This window comes from Carassius carassius, chromosome 43, assembly GCF_963082965.1.
Source record: "Carassius carassius chromosome 43, fCarCar2.1, whole genome shotgun sequence".
NCBI lineage: Eukaryota > Metazoa > Chordata > Actinopteri > Cypriniformes > Cyprinidae > Carassius > Carassius carassius.
The window spans coordinates 12,246,507-12,261,526 of NC_081797.1; the positions used below are offsets into that span (position 1 = coordinate 12,246,507).

The 15,020-nt window shown below is 35.3% G+C and overlaps 2 protein-coding genes across 3 annotated transcripts in view; one reads left to right on the forward strand and one right to left on the reverse strand.

Annotated features, from left to right (window-relative positions):
* zgc:101783 (uncharacterized protein LOC447883 homolog) overlaps positions 1-15,020 on the forward strand; it is a 104,812-nt gene that overhangs the window by 80,161 nt on the left and 9,631 nt on the right. The gene's annotated exons all lie outside the window — the stretch shown is intronic.
* LOC132125442 (galactose-specific lectin nattectin-like) lies at positions 10,746-12,260 on the reverse strand. Its single transcript, XM_059536875.1, has 6 exons — positions 12,183-12,260; positions 11,984-12,051; positions 11,667-11,752; positions 11,403-11,525; positions 11,121-11,232; positions 10,746-10,973 (listed from the first exon to the last, which is right to left on the reverse strand). The coding sequence occupies exons 2-6, from the start codon at positions 12,042-12,044 to the stop codon at positions 10,870-10,872; spliced, it is 486 nt and encodes a 161-aa protein (XP_059392858.1). The 5' UTR covers positions 12,045-12,051; positions 12,183-12,260; the 3' UTR covers positions 10,746-10,869.

Genomic DNA, 15,020 nt, shown 5'->3' on the forward strand with positions numbered 1-15,020 from the left:
TATCTCCAGGATGTGATGAGAAGTGACTACCACCTGCTTGGAGACTCTGCATACCCACTCAGCACATCTCTCATTACACCATACAGAAATAATGGGCACTTGTCCCAAAGACAGAAAATTTTTTACACAGTTCACAGCTCCACCAGAGTTGTGATAGAAAGGGCATTTGGCCTTCTATAGGGAAAATGGAGACGACTAAAATACTTGCCCATGGGAGACCTTAAAAAAGTCCCAGTGGTTATCACAGCTGCGTGTGTTTTACACAATTTCCTCTTGAGGGAGGAAGGCCACCAAATGGAGGATTGTGAAGAAGTGGATGGCAACAATGACAATGATTGTGAAGCAGGATACCCTGAAAATACTTCAGGTCAAAGAAAAAGGGATGAACTTACTTTATCTTTGGTGGAGGATGATTAAAGTTTCTGTTAAACTCATTCTTATTGTGTACACCTAAGTTTTCAGAAGTTTTTGTTTCATAACAGAATGGAAGTAAAATAATGAATAAAAAGCCACAAAGGTGAGGTGATCAATATTGCATTTATTTCTCTCAGCATATACAGTATACTGTACATCATGTAATTAAACAAACAAAACAGAACCTAACCATCAGCAGAATGTAGCAAAAGGAGAAAACATAAATTGCTATTTCTTCGTCAAAGCAGAAACAAAATCTTTTAAGATGTTGTTACGTTCACTTGCCACTTCCACTGCTTGTTTTTGCAGGCTAATGACTTCTGACATCTGCCTCCTTTGCTCACTGACATACTGTTCAAACCACTCAGGTGCTTGCGCCTTCTCCTTTTGCTACATTATGCTGATGCCTTAGGTTGTGAATTTGATGATTGCAAAGTTGATGATTGCGAAGTTGATGATCCTGAAGAAGCCTCCATGTGGGAAAAAAAAAAGTTTCAACTTGGTGGGCTTAAAATGGTAATGATGAAGGCAGCAAACATCACTTGCCTCTAACAAATACATTTTTTGGTTCTCACATGGACACATCTCCTCTAAAGTTGAGTCATGTACCAACAAAGCTTCTTTAAACATCCACTTAACCCAGCTTCTAATTACCTGAGCCACACAATAGACATTTAAATAAGCTGTTACCAACCCTACCAAGTTAAGAAGTAAAAGTACATTAACAAAAGTACAAGAACAATGGAGCTACTATGTATCCAACATGGATGCTAATGTGAGACCATCACAGAGTGATTTAATTAAAACCTACAATTAACATCCAATAATGTTTACATAATACTATTTTTAGTAAATAATGAATAAGATTTTCTTTGAATCTGGTGTGCTAATTCAGGTTAATGTGGCACAAAAAAGATTAACATGGAAAAGATAAACACCAGCAAAAGATGACATGACCAGGACCGGCTCCACACTGGGATCATCAGCCAGGAAGTCCTCCATTGATGAGAAAAAGACCCAACTGCTGGCACCACTCCAAGTCTTCGTCTTACTGTCCACTATTATTTTGTATCTATTAAGAGAACCCAGACATAGCAAATGTCTTCAAGTGGCCATACTCCCAAAATAATGCAAATGCCAGTATCAAAACAAACCTGTGTTTTAACTGCCTGAACTTATTGTCACATGCCTCTGCTCCAAAGTCATATCCTTTTGCCTGCATTTGTGCAGCAACCTTTTTCCACACTTCTACTTTCTTTAATACAGGAGATTGAAAATCTTCAGCTATTTGCTTTGCCAGAGAAATTAAAAGCAATGTTGCATTGTGCGTCCATGGCTTTGAATCAAAAGCACACATTTAAATAGATAAGTCACAGACAATATATCATTGGAAAAGTTGTGCAAGTAATGAACTTTATGTACCTTTTGGCACGTGTTGGTGGTCTGACACTGATGCCCACTTTGGAGCACAGGAAGGTGATGGTCCAGCAACAGACAAATTAAGTGGTGTAGGATCTGGAGGCAAATGCAGTGGTGCAGGGGCCATCATCTGTGGTACAGGAGCCATCATCTGTGGTACAGGAGCCATCATCTGTGGTACAGGAGCCATCATCTGTGGTGCAGGAGCCATCTTCTGTGGTGCAGTGGGAATGTGTAGGCCCAGTGGAAGTTGACTAGACCCATTTGATGCACTAGCCTGTCCCAAAGGGATTGCTGACGCTGAAATGGAAGCACACATCTTACCTAATTCAGACTAAAACACATCTATTTAGCCTCACATACTGGCTTTATTTGTAGTTCATACTGTTTTAATACCCTGTATTTTCTTTCTCATTTTTAGGAAAAGCACTTAATTACCATTGTTTATTTCTATACCAAATGTCATACACTTGCAATGAAGCTAAAAATATAAACAACTACATCATTATGTTGATATCCTATATTTTTACAATAAAACTTACGACAAACATGTCTTCTAATATCCTCAGTTGTTGCGTATACCGAGCTGCAACAAACACATTTGTACATTATTTTCCTTGAAGCCATTGTGCGAGTTCACTTTAATACCGCGTGCTTTATATACATGTTGCTGCTGATTGGACTGCAGTTCTGATACACCCACCAAACAAGAGAAAACGCATCTCAAACCCCGGTGCACGCCGTTTCCAGGAAACATGACGTTCAACCCGGAAACCGTAGCAAAACGTTGCGTACCATTTTGAACTTGAACATGCCCCAGTATACGTGTGTATTGTAAGAGCTAGACGACGAATGATGGCGTGTGACGTCATGGTAGTGGTGTCCCAATCCTTAGGGGAATATTTTTTCCCCTACCCCTTGACACTCTGTTTCAAGGGACAAGGGGACGGGGTAGACGGAGGGGAAGGGGAAGGGGTATAAAATAGAATTGTGATTGGGCCTTACTCATCAGTGTATTACAAAGTTACAAAACAGATTTCAGTTCTTCAATAAGTCAATATTATCTGTCACTTTCAGGAACGCATTTAAAGGACCGCATTTCTAGGACTCTAGTTTTTAATGACAACGTCACCTACCAAGACGGAGAGCCACAGTCCCAGGAATAGTCATGGTATAATCATGGCATAGTCTTTTCAGTCACTAGATTAACCACATTTTCAAGTACAGAGGGAAGACACAAGCATGACTCTGGGGTAGATTTAAGATTGTGTATATTTTATAAAATAATATATTACAACAGTTGAACTTGAACACACACAAAAACTAATTTGTTCATGATGTGAACCTCATAGAAAGAACTTCATGGACAATGTCTTCACTGACTCCTAAGAGATAGAAAGAGAGAGAAGTGAATGAAATAAGGAACATTTAGTTGCACATGTTCTACTCTCTAATTTTAAATTTCATATTTAAAAGATCTTAGTGACCACAGAGCACACACACATATACAATAAAAAAAGAATGATATCAATTAAAAATTAAATTTAAATTAAATTTAAAATTATAAATATAAATCTTCATACCAATTAATGTTAATAATACTGTTATTGCATGCTGTTCAAAGATTTGGAAAAAATATATTTTTATGTTGTGGGAACAAAGGTTCTTGAAAAATTCTTGTCAATAAAGCCCACCTGAACTGAGAAAAAAAATAATAGTGATGCAAGAAATCTGAATAGAAATAACATATCATGACTTCACCCACAGAGAAATAAACACATTTTAAGGCACAGGGCATAAAACAGGGGCACATTATCCAAGGTCTAAAATATGTATTGATTTATGGTGATTTATTTGGAACAGGGTCGTCAGTTTGAAGTAGAGGTGGTTCAGAGCCTCTGCGATAATCTTAACACTAAAAAGACACATACCACTCCCCACCATCCAAAGTAAGATGGTGTGGTTAAGCGCTTTAATTGAACTTGCTGACTAAAACATTTCTAATCTCTGTTGATAAATAGGAAGATTATGGAAAGCATGTGTCTTTTGTTTATAACACTTCATCTCATTCTAGAACATATTACACACCATATTTTTTGACCCATGGACAGGAAGCACGGGAAGCTCATATATGACTGGATCCCATGCTGAGTTTTCTTCTTCATTCCTTACAAAATTGAAGTGCTCAGATGCACAGTCAGGCAGCTCATGACCAGAAAATATATCACGATATAGGATTGCATCACCAGCCTCATACTGTTGGTGCTATAGTTTGGCTCAACATCCCAATGGAGAGCCGCAGAACTGAGACTGACTTATTGGACTGTCAATCCTTGGGACTCTGCACAGGTAGTGCATTATTGTATTATTGACTATTGTAATGCACTGCTAGGTGGTTGTCCTGCATCCTCAATAAACAAGCTACAGGTAAACCAAAATGCAGCAGCTAAGGTCCTTATCAGGTCAAGAAAATATGATCATATTACCCCAATTTTACAGTCTGTGCACTGGCTACATATTAAGTTCCGTATCATTTACAAATGATTATTACTTGCCTATAAGGCCCTAAATGGTTTAGCTCCTGCGTACCTAACTGGTTTTATACCACGCTACAATCCATCACGCTCCCTAAGGTCACAAAACGCTGGACTTTTCCTAGGATAGCAAAGTCCACTAAAGGAGGAAGAGCTTTTTCATATTTGGCTCCCAAACTCTGGAATAGCCTTCCTGATAATGTTCGGGGTTCAGACACACTCTCTCTGTTTAAATCTAGATTAAAAACGCATCTCTTTCGCCAAGCATTTGAATAATGCGTCTCATAATTTGTGCCTGCAGTTGTATCTGATAAAATGTGCATTATTATTCTTTTGCTTGTGTTAAACTAATTAATTGTACTTTGTTGGAACAGCAACTACACTAATTATGTCTCTATTTGTTTCTCTGTTTTGACACAGGATGTAGGATTTACACAAGCTCCAGTCTGGATCCAGAACACCTGAGAAGAGATGATGCCAACCCCTCAGAGGACCCCAGATGATGATAACCCCTTATACAACATACAGAACTAACAAATATTGCTACAAGTGTGATTGCATCATATAATAATTGCTGTTAATAATGTTCATTGTCTGGCTGACTATGTCTTGTATAAATTAAAAAAAAAAAAAAAAATCCTGTCATATGCACATAAACTGACAGTCACCACTGATAAGCTACTACTAAATATTATAGAAACATAATTTTCACACAGAGTTCAGTAATTTACCGGAGTGGCAACCACAAACTACAGGTGAATTGACTCCCGAACAATTCAGGTAGTGACATCTGCATTTACAGTAATTATATCCAGTGTGTATATAATATTTAAAATGAATAACTAGTTGTTAATGCTGTATATAAATGTGTCAGAGTTGTCTTTTCTGTATGTGCGGAGCAAGAAATTACAAAGAACATTTTGACTTATTAGTGTTGTCTGATCTTGCTCAAAAAATAAAAATAAATAAATAAATAAAAATAACCTGCCATTATTGAACTTATATCCAAACACTTTATCTTGGAAATAAATCACATATCAAAATAATGCTACCTGTATGCAGACCAAATGTGCAAGATGCAAAACGCTGGTATGGACACTTGTATCAGTCACTGCAATCTTCAAGTTAAGTTCAACAAAACCATTATTGTGGACAATAATTTACTTAATTTAGGGGAACTAGGGGAATACATAGCCATAGGCAGGAAATATAAGAAAACAGAAGATTTGTCAAAATAGAATGCCGTGTAAATGCAGACTGTTAGATGAATATATATATATATATATATATAAAATATTTAAAATTCCATATAAAATACTTTTATATTTCTTATAAGTACTTATAAAAGTAGGCTAATGACTCAAACCCCAATGGTTCTGGGACGAAATTAAATTGAAAAAAAAAATCCACTACTTTTGTCATTTGTTTAATCCAAAAGGTTTAAAATAATCCGATTTTTTTTATGTTGTTAGATTAAGGACAGGTTCACAGGCATGGAGGCATTGAAACACCAACACTCTTAAACAAACAAAACTTTTATTAAACCACATTGTTTCTGTATAAACAATATTCATTATGTGAAGAGTGTTGCCATTGTTGATATAGGCTGATGATCAGTCATTTAATACAAATGAATCATGTTACAAACTACCAGGTTGAGGGCAGCCTAACATAAATGGGGAGGCCATGCACAAAGCTAACTCAAAATAACCATTTATTAAAGTAATTTATACTGAGGATATACCAGAAAAGGGAAAAGAAAAGGAATCAACAAAAGATAAAGTATTTAAAAAAGAAACTCAATATCTGGTGTTTGTAGAACTCAAGATCGAATGGGGGACACCATGCTGAAGGACAGAGATCCTTTAGTCTAGGGGTGACAGAACTCAATTCCTGGAGGGCCAGAGCCCTGCAGAGCTCTCCATGACTGAGTTTGACAGCTCAGCTTTAATCAGTCAACTCATCACAGGTAACCCACTGCACATGCCACCTGTCTCTTTGCAAACAGACAAAGGAAAAACACAACACAACACGCCCTCTGGCGACCAAGAGACGCAACAAGAAGTGCAAATGAAAACAATGAGGTGATGCAAAAAAACAGAATACCACAACAATCAACACCCAGTATTCACCTTAAAAATTTATTTAAATTATGTTGTTACAATACTTAATACAGTAGTGTTTAATTCACTTTGCTGTCACAATTTGGTTTGTAACACTGATCTTACTTTTTTGTCGATGTAATTACCAAGCGTCCTTTATCTGTGCCTCATAAGTTCATTAAAATTGTGAGATGCTGTACTTATTGATCTTTTGTATCTACATACGTAAAACAAACAAACAAACAAAAAAACCTACATAAATTAAAATTTATGTGAGAAACATTTGTAATCTCTCAAGAGTTTGAAAAAAGGCTTTAAAACCTAACAACAACTGGAGTCTTTTGTATATATATATAAATATATATATATTAGTGGTGGGCATAGATTAATTTTTTTAATCTAGATTAATCTCACTGTGATCTTGAAATTAATATAGATTAATATAGATTAATCTAGATTAAAATGGCTCAATCGAATTCTGCCGAAGGCATTCAGAATATGTGTGTTACCCAAATAAAATTGACAAACAGTAAGTCTTTGAGAAGGGGTTTATCAAGCTAGGTGGTGCATTAGAAAAGGGGCTCATCTCCTGTTTCCAAAATGCATCACAAAGTGCTTGAAAAAGCTGTAAACTAATTCCCCATTTCACAAGGTTTAAACAACCCTACGCCTGTTTCACACATAATCCGTCTGCAGTGAGTATGCATTGCATATTTTTTTACGCACCGATGTTAACGGATTCCAGATGCGTTCCAGGAGCGTTGCGTCTGCTGCAGTGCAGCGTTCATTTACGTACCGAGTAGCGAACTGCAAACGCGTCCTGTGTGAAAGCACATCAAGTCTGTGCTGCACCACATACGCACACGGACTGTATACGCACTGCAGACGGAGTATGTGTGAAACAGGCGTGAGCAGGGCCGTAGCTGGGGTCAGCGGGGACCCGGTGAAGGTTGTACTGGTGGGCCCTGTTTGAAATTGTTTAATTTGTATGTTTGTTTATTTTTATTTATTTGTGCTATTTACACAATGTTTAAGTTTTTTTTTAAGTTCGTAGGTGTCAAGGTACAGAAACCAAATAATTAAATGTAAAATAGCACTGGATAGTCTTCAATGTAAAAATGAAATATACAATGAAACCTATTCAGACACCTTCAACATTTCTCACATTATTACAGTTTTGCTATACATATCAAAAATTATATCTGGTGTCTGAATAATTTTTGATTTGACTGTTAAAACTACAAAGTAATTCAGTCAAGAGCAGTGAGTGATTTTCTTTCATTTTCTTGGATTAACATTACAGCAGCTAGTAGCTAAATTAGACGCAGTCACTTTAAGAGATGATGAACGCATCCAATATAATACATATCCCATTTTTTCCTCAACTGTTTACTTTCACTTAAGAAATAACTGACAGTTTTTTCGAGCATAATTTCCAAGGTGGATATTTTGACATATTTTGTAGCTATGTATTTGTCGGCACAAGAGCAAAAATAAGCAAGTTCGATGTTCAAGTGTTTTGAGACGCCTTTCTCTGCGTGAGCCGTGTACACCAGAACACCACGAGTACTGAATTGGGCTCTTTCACATATTTTTGTTTGTTCAAACTGCGATTTGTATTTGTTCTTTCAGGTGCAGGAGGGACTTCGAGGAGAACTTCGTAGAAGAGAGCTCGGTCAAGTGTCGCTGTCCGTGATACGCAGCTCTCTCTCTCTCCGCACCGAACACAGCGCGCGAGTAACCAGCTACTCTGTTCAGCTTTTCCGCGTCTTGTGTTTGGATGCTTTAATGTTTAAATCAACAAGCGGTAAGGCTTAAAAACACGTGAAAAAGATAAGCTTTCGTGACGATGCGCAGCAGTGGCCCGTCAACTGTCCTGAGCATATTTTTAGGCTGGCCTTAGCCAGTCGGTTATATAAAATATCAAGGTGAAAGTCATCATAGCTTGCTTAGAATAGACCCAGCTCCCAACCCAACTTTGTACGGAAGTTCTAAGCGGCCATGCTTTATAATTTTTTTCCTTTTTGTTTTCTCGTTATAACGACTTAATTTTCTTATTATCTCGACATAACGAAAGTAGTTTTCTCCTTATAACGACTTAATTTTCTCATTATCTCGACATAACGAAAGTCGTTTTCTCGTTATAAGGACTTAATTTTCTCTAATAAGTTACAAAACTGCGCCAGCAGGTGGCACTATAGACCTGAGTATAACTGATGGGGTGTTGTACACTGTTCACTTTACTGTACGCGGACCTTCCTCGTGATCGCTATAATTTGGGCAGTCTTGTTCATTACTGACATTTAATTAATTCATAAATGTTAAATGCTTTAATTAACATGATTATTTTGTGTATTAAGTTCTTGCTAGATGCATGAGTTTCACCAACGCGTTCTGGGTCATAAAATAACTCCTTATCAAAACCAAGGTTGATGTCACTGTATTCTGTTTGCACCTATATCTGTATTTGTGCTTCTTTTAGGCACATGATTAGGTAGTTAATAAGCGGAAATGTTCTGTGTATCTACAGTAGGACAGGATTTAACGGTGTAGGCTATTTGTGATGTGCTTTTTTTCCTTATTATTAATCTTTATTGTTAACCATATTGATGATAAATGTGATGTATATGTAAAATGCATAGGCTAATTTAATTCAGTTTTGTTCTATAATGTTGTAATCGTTTTTTTTCTGCACACACACATATACACAGCACATGAACGCTCTTTTCAAACAGAAGCTTGTAACACACATGATATCTGCCACATCATATAATGACTACTAAAAATTACTAATTATATATTATTTTATTTCAAATAAATGGAAAATTAAAAGTGAGTTTAATCCAAGCATCTCAAGATCTTAGAATAGTTCTGCATCCTTCTGAAGGCACTCCGTCTGTGTTTGCGGTGTTGCCATTTAAACATGTTACTTACAAAAACAAAACCTTTGGTGTACTGTCTCTGGAAAAATCAACAGTGATTGATCAGCCTTTATTTATGTACAGTATTGTAGACGTTATTACCTAGGCGAAGCAAAATTTGCTGAAATATATGCTACAGTAAGAGCGCCTGCATGGTTGTCCATCAGATGCCTGTCAAAGTTGAGTTCGTTACTATAGCAACAGTAAAACTGTCATGTCGTTATAACGTGAAAACAAACTTTCGTTATGTCGAGATAACGAGAAAAATAAGTCGTTATATATAACGAGAAAACAAAAAGGAAAAAAATTATAATGCATGGCCGCTTAGAACTTCAGTAACTTTGAGAATAGATTAACGGCAATATTTTTTATCGCCCAATAAGAGTCTCACGTTAACGCAGCACGTTAACGCCGATAACGGCCCACCACTATATATATATATATATATATATATATATATATATATATATATATATATATATATATATATATATATATACATATATATATATATATATATATATAGATAGATAGATAGATAGATAGATAGATAGATAGATAGATAGATAGATAGATAGATTTTTTATTTTACTTTGCAACTGTTCATAATGTATTTTCGTCAGCACCAGCATATTTGTATAGTGAACCTGATGAAGGCATAATTCAATGGCAATATATGACCATGGACCACAAAACCTGTCTTAAGTGTTTTTTTTTTCAAAATTATGATTTATACATAATCTGAAATATTTGGCCGAGATACAACTATTTGAAAATATGGAATCTGAGGGTGCAAAAAAATTAAAATACTGAGAAAATCGCCTTTAAAGTTATCCAAATTAAGTTCTTAGCAATGCATATTACTAAACAAAAATTAAGTTTTTATACATTTATGCTAGAACATTTTTAAAATATCTTCATGGAACATGATCTTTACTCAATATCCTAAAGATTTTTGGCATAAAAGAAAAAATAGATAATTGACCCATGTAAAGTGTGTTTTTTTTTTTTTTTTTTTGGCTATTGCTAAAAATATAACCCAGCGACTAAAGACTAGTTTTGTGGTACAGGGGTTTGGAGCGCATTGTACTTATATTCTCATACATTTTTTTGAGGAAACTCCACAAACACATAAGATGCTTTATCAATATTTATTGATTCAATTAATGTTTTAGAGAAGGTATTGAGAAAGGAGTAAAGATTGGGTAAAAATTTAATTTTTTAAGGAATATTTCTTATATATTCTTACCATGAAAATAATGGTGCAGAATGCATTGTTTTCTATACTACATTACTGTTTTAATGGAAAACATTACATTACTGTCAGAATTTGGCCATTTTTATTTATTTATTTATACTGGTTTGCTCAAGGATGAGTAAATCTTGTTGTAATATTCACTTTTGGGTAAACTATCTCTTTAATTTTAACTTAAGATGTTTTGTAAAGGATAAGACCAGAAAATGTAAATGTATGTACAATCATGTAACAATGGAGTAGGATGACTTCTTGTGATCTTGGATCTTTTTTGCACAAACAAAGGCAAGTTGTACTGAACATGTCAGATCGTTCCAGCAATTGTTATCTGCAGGTGGGAAAAAAGTAATTTATTTGGATCATTATAGTGAGTCAAAACAAAACATAATGTTAAAATCATTTTTTATTGCAGTATGATATGACATTATGGGATAAATAATTATTGAAAGTATTAATAAAGCTAATGCATTCTTACAGCTATAGGCCAGCTCCAGGCAGTGCTCTTCATTTCCTACATTGTTAGGTTCTCCAGAGCACCAGCTGGTGTAATTAAAGGGACTTCCATCACTCCAAATCCACTTTCCTTCCTAATGAGTGAAGAGAGTCATTACAAAATACTGAAGGACGACAAAAAGAAAGTAATTATAGTTTAGCTTTTAAGTCAAACAATCTTTTTCCTCATGTTTATCCCTTTAGGCCATGCTACAAAAGTCATCTTTATAAAAAAAAAAACATTAAACAAAGCAGAGCAACTAACTTCTTCACCATCCTGTGCGCCAACCCAAAAACGTGTGGAAGAAGGCACCAGGCTCAGCAGATGATCATTGTCCAATTTATTACGCACAGAAGCAAGATTTGCATCATAAGTTTGACAGAATCTCTAAAGAGACAGATGTTACATTGTCAATCCACAATCAGTTAATGTAATCAAGACAAAGGTCTGGTTGGTTATTTGCTTTGTCATATTTATTTGCAGTAAACTAAATAAATAGAAATGTCTTGCAGTCTTACAACACATTACCTCCGCAGTGATCCAGTTAAATGCCTCAGAGAAGTACTTGTAGCATTTAACTCCAAAATGTGTCCATCCATTGGGGCATTTTTCATCTTAACAATACATAAACTTTAGGGTTCTTTTAATAAACACAGTATATAGTCTTTACTGTCTGCAGAAACCTCATTAATCATGACAAAATTCAGTTCAATAATATCGTACATTTCCTGTACACCCCTTTGTAATGAAGCCTCTCAATGATCTGGCACAAAACAGAATTAATTAAAAAAATTTAATCTGGATTTTATTTTATTTTTACAATTGTATATAAAGGTGTTGGTTACCTTCTGCATTAATCATGGAATAAATAGTGATAAGAAGCAGAAGAGATCTCAGCACTGCCATAATGAACCTGAAAATTAATAAGCACTGCTCACTGTGGATTCTCAATGTTATCTTAAAAAATAATAATAAAAAAAATTAAATTAATTAATTATTTAAGCATGAACTGTTATTCAGCAGGCTGATGTGCCAAAAACTCACCTTGGTTTTTCAGATCGTTGCTTTTCAGACTTAAAGTAAAGATTCCATGAAGCTCTAGAAAGAGCCCTGCTTTTATACTTAATGTCTGTTTAAGTCACGAGGATGATACATATACTGTACACAAACTGTAAACCTGATTCTATAGATAAAGAGTCACAGAAAGTATGAGAAGATATCATCTGTAAACAACTCTCTGTTTGGAGATGTGGTCTGTTTGTTCAATACTCACGAACAAATCTAAGATAAGGAGTTGACAGAAAAAACAGCGAGACCAACAAAGCTTTATTTATACAAATAGTCATAAGTGACAGTCACTAACAAAGGAGCTAATATTATTTGTAAATGCCAACAGTTCAGTTTTAAATGTTTTTATTTTGCATTAAGTATGTTTTTGTCCTTCTGTCAATCCAAAAGCTTCTGACAATTGTTGGCCTGTATCATCTGAAGAATTGGTGAAGACTCACATAAGTTTGAAAGAATATGTTTTCACCAAAATTCTAAATGGTACAGTGAACATATAGAGTTTGAATGACAGACCCTTTATGGGAACTTGTTGACAGCAAAATGACAGTTTGTTAATAACATGTTCTAACAGGCCTTGATAAAGTTAGGTGCCCGGTTGCATAAAGCACCTTAAATGTAATTTCCCCTTAAATGCTTACAATAGCCCTATAGCACTGAAAGCGAAAATCCCACCCTCAATGCAAACCAAGTCCAAAGCCATGCTCCTACACGGTGTAGGGATCATATTGATCGGAACACAGTTCAATCACATAGCTCACGTCTAACAAGTTGGTAATCTGAATCGGGTGTGTTGAAACATTAGGGATAAATAACAACATTTTTTTTAAAAAGTGCATATGAAAAGCTTTTTGACAATTTTTTACATTAATTACATTAATTGTGACAGGAAGTAATTCTCTTTTGCTTGGATGCCAACTAAAAACAAAAACATGATATATATAGAGCATCACCATTTAGTGTGTAAAAAAAGAGAGAGAAGCTCTCTGGTAAATGTGTTTAATACACATTTCTAATGTTTAATACACATTAATACCAACCTCCCCCACCCCCCCCCCCCCCCCCCCCACCCCATGTTGCCCAGTACACACTAACCTCAAAAGTACATGGAATAATAAATTCACCCCTAAAGTTTTATAACATTTTCAGTTTGTTCAGTTTAGATTTTAATGCTGCATTGCACGTCTGAGCTATTTGTATTTGCACTATTTTAAAACTGCTGCAAACTTTTTATAATTGATAATTTTATATTGCCATTTTACATCATTTGTATTCTTAAGATTTACTGTCAGTTTGGAAATATAAATAAAAACTGAGAAGAAAAAAAATCTTATTGTACTTGTACAGTTACAAAGATATTCTATTCTATTAGCTCATACTCTCTCTGTATATAACAAGTCATTGTTCAGTCATAAATTCAATATAATAATTAAAATAAATGGTCTAGTGAGAAAATGTTGGTTTAGAATTTTTTTTCTTCTTTTTTTTACCATTACTGCCCGGATCTTCACAATTTCCAACTGCTTTTCCAGATGTTGAAACTCTTCAGTTTTTACCAATTCTTCTGAGTGTGTTCACTGTATAAATTAAAACAAATTAATCTAATCTTTGACAAAGCAGTTTTTTTCTGTTGTTTGCTCTTTTGCCTTTTCTTGTGCAGTTTTAAAATAGCTTGAATTTGTAAAAACTTACAAATTATAAACCTTTCTCTAATAAATTTAACAAAGAATCCTCTGAACCCGTGTGCTGAACCATGGGCCTAATCACGGATCACCTACTGCTCCCTTCACTAACATGCCACAGTTCCTTAACATGCATTTGCAGGTCGAATACACACAAAACTTTACCCCCAGAATGCTCTGGGCCATTCTCTGCAGACTTATTTAAATATTGCACAGGAAAGACCAATCCGATCGGTTATCCAGATAGAAAAGTCAGTTGATGTTGCCAAGTGTGAACGTGCAGGGTTTTGATTAACTGATGACCCGATCTGCTTGATAGATCACGGTGATCGCATGTTCATGCCAAGTGTAAACACAGCCTTTATTTCTGCTTGAAGTTATGACACCAAGGATGAGGATTACCTGACACTGTTATATCTCTTTCCCAGTACATCATAATTGTCACACGGCTGTGTCGGAAAACACAGAGACAAAACATGAAGGTTAAACAGTCTTTAGTCTGAGAATACACATAAAGGAAGACTGGAGACACACATAGCATGATGATACCTGAGAAACTCGGACTGACCAGACAGGATCTTAAGTACACAGAAAAAATGAGGATATTTAATGAGACACGCCTGAATATAATTATGAACTCAAATCAATAACCGTGACAACTAACTAGATGGAGAAAAACAGTGCAAGCTGAAAACAAAATCCAAACAGTATCATGATGTGACCGTAATTATGCATTTTATTAGCATTTAATATTTGGAGGCTGTGTGGTATAGTCACCCTGGAGGATTTATATATTTACAAACATTTCCTCACCTAAAAGATACGTTTCAACACCTTTCAGCATTTACAGTTTACAAATTATTTACTTCATGCAGTATCTAATTTCGAATCTCTGTCAGAGGACAGAAGGATTTATAGGCTATTATTGTTGCCTGATTCCACACATTTATTTTCAGATTTTGTAATAATAATAATAACATTTATTATAAATGCACTAACAGTATATGCCAACCATTTCTAGTTAGAAATGGTAATGTTGTAATGTTGACTCTGTCCAGCAATGTAGTGCTTTGTGTAGTACTTAGAAACAAACTGATCATTGTCCAGAAGGGATTCCTCTCCACAAAGGTTACAT